This window comes from Haplochromis burtoni, unplaced genomic scaffold (assembly GCF_018398535.1).
Source record: "Haplochromis burtoni strain Fernald_Lab_line unplaced genomic scaffold, NCSU_Asbu1 Contig_61, whole genome shotgun sequence".
NCBI classification, from domain to species: Eukaryota; Metazoa; Chordata; class Actinopteri; order Cichliformes; family Cichlidae; genus Haplochromis; species Haplochromis burtoni.
Window position 1 is genome coordinate 2,471,142 of NW_024582422.1, and position 4,957 is coordinate 2,476,098.

General features: G+C 40.3%; 1 protein-coding gene across 1 annotated transcript; it reads right to left on the reverse strand.

Annotated features, from left to right (window-relative positions):
- Nucleotides 1–382: 382 nt before the first annotated feature.
- LOC102300490 (E3 ubiquitin-protein ligase TRIM39-like) lies at nt 383–4,729 on the reverse strand. The gene is made up of 2 exons (XM_005923048.3): nt 4,569–4,729; nt 383–3,111 (listed from the first exon to the last, which is right to left on the reverse strand). The coding sequence occupies exon 2, from the start codon at nt 3,100–3,102 to the stop codon at nt 1,480–1,482; it is 1,623 nt and encodes a 540-aa protein (XP_005923110.1). The 5' UTR covers nt 3,103–3,111; nt 4,569–4,729; the 3' UTR covers nt 383–1,479.
- Between the last annotated feature and the right edge of the window lie 228 nt (nt 4,730–4,957).

The following is a 4,957-nucleotide window of genomic DNA, read 5'->3' on the forward strand; positions in this document are numbered from 1 at the left end:
ATTAATATAAACTAGAATACAAATTCAAAATTACAAGAAAAAAATACAATAAAATAAACAAAAAAAAAATCTTAATAATAAACAGAACTGAAATGTTGAAAACTTGGGACCATGACATTTCTTTGTGCCAGCAGCTGTCTTCTTCCTCTTAGCATCCCCCAATAGTGGTTCCATTGCTCCATTTAAAATATAAAATGCAACAGTGAAAAACTACCTTGTGTTTCTGCTTTCTTTATCACATCTCTGTGTATATATTGTCCCTTGTCTCTCGTCTGAGTCTCTGCTCCTTAATGCTCTCTGGTCGCTATAGTAAGGCGTAAAGATTTCTTTCAAAATAAGACACACAACTACAACATGGGAAAAGACTTAGAGAAACCAAGTTAACGATAAAAACCCTGAAAACCATAAATTTCACACCAGAGCTTCAACTCTCGCGTCCCAGTACCGGTCCATGGCCCAGGGGTTGGGGACCACTGCTGAGGCTTGTGTACTGAGCTGTGGCCGCAAGGTAGTTGGTGCCTGTCGTGGTGGTAACCCCGTTGAGAAAGGCTGGATCAGTTCCGTTTAAGATTCCTTTGTAGAGAAACAGATTTGCTGAGCTGCAGCTCTCATTTTAAGTTTCAGGTCTCGTCTCTGACACTGAAGCCCTCCTCTTTCAGGTGTTGCTCCACCTCTGAAAGGCGGTGGGTAAGGCTAACAGGCTGGATTGTTTATAGTGTTGGTGTCAATCATGAATGGTACAGTGCTCAACTCTCCTCTTATGTTACAAAATTTGACTCAGAATTTTGAGAGTCAAAATTATAAAAGAAGAAAGACCATGAATGTCTCCTTTTAGTTTTTTTCCCCACTAAAACACCTGAAAACTATGCTCTACTTAACCTTGACTGACAGTCTAATTTGTGTTTCCTTTCCTGTAAAATGTATGATGTTTGTTATTAAACCTACTTTCTAGTGTACAGTACCTACCAAATTCATCAGACCACCATACAGTGTAAGGTTTCTGATGCAACTGCACTGAATTAATGGATTAGCAACAACATTTTACTTTTCTACAATAGATGATCCACCAGTATGTGCAAACTTTTATTTAAGATTATACTTTAAATATAATTATTGTTATTAACCATGAATCAAATAAATACACTTCACAAGCAGTGTTTCTAACACCAACTATTTTGAGGTCAATTTAATCAGATTGTAATTTCAGCTAAAAAAGGAAAAAAAAAAAACCTGTAGAGGAATTGAACCCTTACTCACCGGCCATATTATAAAGTGTTACCATGGATAAGTAGTGCATTTTTACCATGAATGTGTCTCAGTAAAGCTGATCACTGCTGGTGTTCTATCAACATCTCTTTTATTTTATTGAAAAATAGAAAAACTAGTGCATTTTCATGGCACAAAAACTTTTTCAGAGCATCCTGGAAGAGAAATGTTGAGCTTAACCTGTAATTTATGAAATGTCCATATAGAAAAAGATCAAATTGCCAGATTGACAGGACAGATGATCAGATGATCATTAACTTCAGGACTGAAGAATGGGTAGAGTTTCTCAGTGAAGGTGCAGCCAGTAAAGGAGTAGATAAGAGCTGCATCATCAACATTATGAAAGGAGACCAGACCCTCCTCATAATCCACAAACACCCCCACCTTCTCAGGATAATACTGAAGAGGAAGACAGACTGGAAGACCCTCCAGAGCTACACAAATGTTTTCATATACTCCTACACTCCAGTAACCTTTCTCAGGACTCGGTGCGATTTCTTCCTTTCTGTTGACTGACTCTCTGGCCACTCCTAAGGAACAGTTGGTCTTGTCGTTAACCTGAACCTCAAAGTAAAATCTGCCTGAAGAGAAACTCTGCTTTCCTAAAACAATGGGAATTTTAGAAAATCTCTCTGGGTTGTCTGGAAGATCATTCTCCTCTTCACCACAGTGTACTTGTTTTCCATCATCAGACAGGATGAGATAAGGATGTGCTGTATCAGGATCAAGAGTCACATCCACTGCATACTGCTGGACCCTCTTCAGCTCAGCCTCAAACAGCTTCTTCATGTCTTCATTGAGTGTCTCCTTCAGCTGATCCACAGCTCTCACCACAGTCCCCTCATATGATGGTGGATGGATACTGACCTCTGTCCAGTCTTTGGTGGTTGGAGCAGCTTTCAGGGATGAGAAGCTTTGGAGGAGGTGGAGGTGATCTTTAGAGCGTGAGAGCTGCTCCACCTCAGAGCTTCTCTTCATCAGCTCAGAGATTTCCTGTTCCAGATCTTTGATGAAACCTTCAGCCTGTTTCTCTGTTGTTTCCTGTTTATCTTCAATCTCCTTTATGAGCTCGTTCAGACGTCTGTCAACAAACTCCTTCAGAGCAGTGAAGACCTGAACACCTTCTGCTTTCTCTCTGTCTGCAGCATCTTTACTCATCTTCACTGACTCTTTGATCTCCTGAATCTTCAGTCGTCTCTTCTGGATCATCTGTTGAATTTTAGCTTCAGTCTTACCCAGCTCTGCCTTCTTTCCTTCATATTCTTCTCTCAGAGGAACAAACTCATGAGTCTTGTGGTCTATAACAGAGCAGAGCATGCAGACACATGTCTGATCGGTCTTACAGAACAGCTCCAGAGGTTGATCATGTTTCACACATATCCTACTTTCCAGGTTCTCCTCAGGATCAATCAGCTGATGTCTTTTCAGACGTGAAGCTGTCAGGTGAGGCTCCAGGTGAGTCTGACAGTAGGAGGCCAGACACACCAGGCAGGACTTCAGAGCCTTCAGTTTGGTTCCAGTGCAGATGTCACAGGGAACTTCTCCTGGTTTGGCAGCTTGTTGCTCTGAGCTGCTGCTGCTGACTTTCTGCTGAGCTTCAAGTCTGAACTGAGAAACCATGTCAGAGATGAAAGTGTTGATGTGCAGCTCAGGTCTGGTCTCAATCACCTTTTTACACATGGGGCACTGACACCTCTCACTGATATCCCAGTGTTGACTGATGCAGTTTTTGCAAAAGTTGTGTCCACATGGTGTGGAGACTGGATCAGTGAAGACATCCAGACAGATGGAGCACAGAAACTGATCTTCAGATAGAAGACAGCTGGCAGCAGACATGTCTGCACCCTGAGTGAGAAAGAAAAGAAAATGATTTTATTTTAAATTCAGTTTTAATTCTAATAAAAGTGGCTCTATTTGGCTGTTCCTTCTTTCCTGTCATAGATCTAGGGTCAGTGTACGTGAAAGTAATCCCTTTGAGCCCAAAAGTTCAGATTTCAGACTGAACTGCTCTAAACAGTTCAGAATGAAAAGTGCCACCACTCAGACAATACCAACACATTTGCACTGATACTGAAGGAGAAAAAGTAAAAACCAGAGGTAACAATATTTCTAGGGATGACAACTGATAAGAATTTAGCAATTCCGATTCCATTATCGATTCTCATTTGCTCCATTTCCAGAGTCACGACCGTTGCTAAGCAACAATAGAAAAAATTACTTTCATGCAAATTGCATGCTGTGAGTCAAATGTTTGTGCGTGTTTGTTGAGGTTTTCTCCCCTCTTTGCTGTGATCACTATTGGACTCTGTATTTCAAAAAGTCATTATTACAAATATTACACAAACTCTTCTTTCGAGTAATGCAGAATGTTACTTGTTTAAAAAGTAATTTGTTATACTACTCGTTACATTACTTTCATGTTACTTTGTAAAATAGCAGGAACAAAGGGGTGTTCACCAATATCTTCAACCTCTCCCTGAGCCAGTCAGTGGCCCCCCACATCCCTCAAAACACCCACCATCATTCCTGTTCCTAAGAAATCAGTGGTCTCCTGACTGAATGACTACCATCCTGTTGCACACACTGTATATATATATATATATACATACATACATATATACATACACACATACATACACACACACACACATATATTTATATATATGGTCTGTTAACATTTTTTTACTCTATTTTTCGCTATATTTCATAAATATTTTGGGTTGTTTTTTTTACTATTTTTTACTATATTAAATTTCATATTAATGTTGACCCTGTTCTAACTTACTATGTAAGAAATAAAACTGAAACTGAACTGATATTGTTAATCACGTCCATGGCTCACACCATATGACATTGATTTCATCACATGAGGCTGTAAGGTCAACAGTGAGCATAAAAGCGCCATTACGCACGAAGAATTTATTGACATGTGTGACAATGAATACCTGCACATGTGACATGAAATTATTTGCTGGTGATTACGTTTTTGACTTTTGACATAAAAATGATTCCACAGCTCCGGATCGTCCCCAAAAACAGCGTCATCTCTGCTGTCGCAGATTAGGACTGCTGAAAGTGAAAGTTTATGATTTTATTCTTTGCACTGTGCTAAAAATAAGATGAGGATGAATGTTCATATTTTTATAAAAAATAATTTAACAAAGAGGGAGACATGTAGAGATATGTGTGTGGAAATACTCCCTACGCCACCCACAGGTGAACTGCACCGTGTTTCCAGGTTACAAAGAGGAGGATCAACATGTGGATTTTAAAACAGTGTGATCGTGATCATCTGTACTCACCAGTGTTGGAAGAACCTGTGCTGTGCTGCTCAGAAAGGCTGGAAGAGCTCCGTTTGACGCTCCTGTGAAGACAAACAAACTTTGCTGTTCTCACTGTAAGTTTCACTTCTGGACTCTGACGCTGAAGCTCTCGTTTTTCACATATTGCTCCGCCTCTGAGAGGCAGTGGCTTAGCAGTGCGTGGGTGTGTCTTAGTGGACCTGATCACTGCTCGTGTTCAGTCAGGGCTCATTTTTTTCTTTTGAGAAAAAATAAAAGAAGCAACATTTTCATTACAGACGAGAGGATGCTCCGAGGACCACGCCCACACAGGAAGAAGCAGTGACGAGACAAGAAAATGAGGCTGTGTCCCAATTCAGAGACCGCACGCTTGAAGTACGCATTTTAAG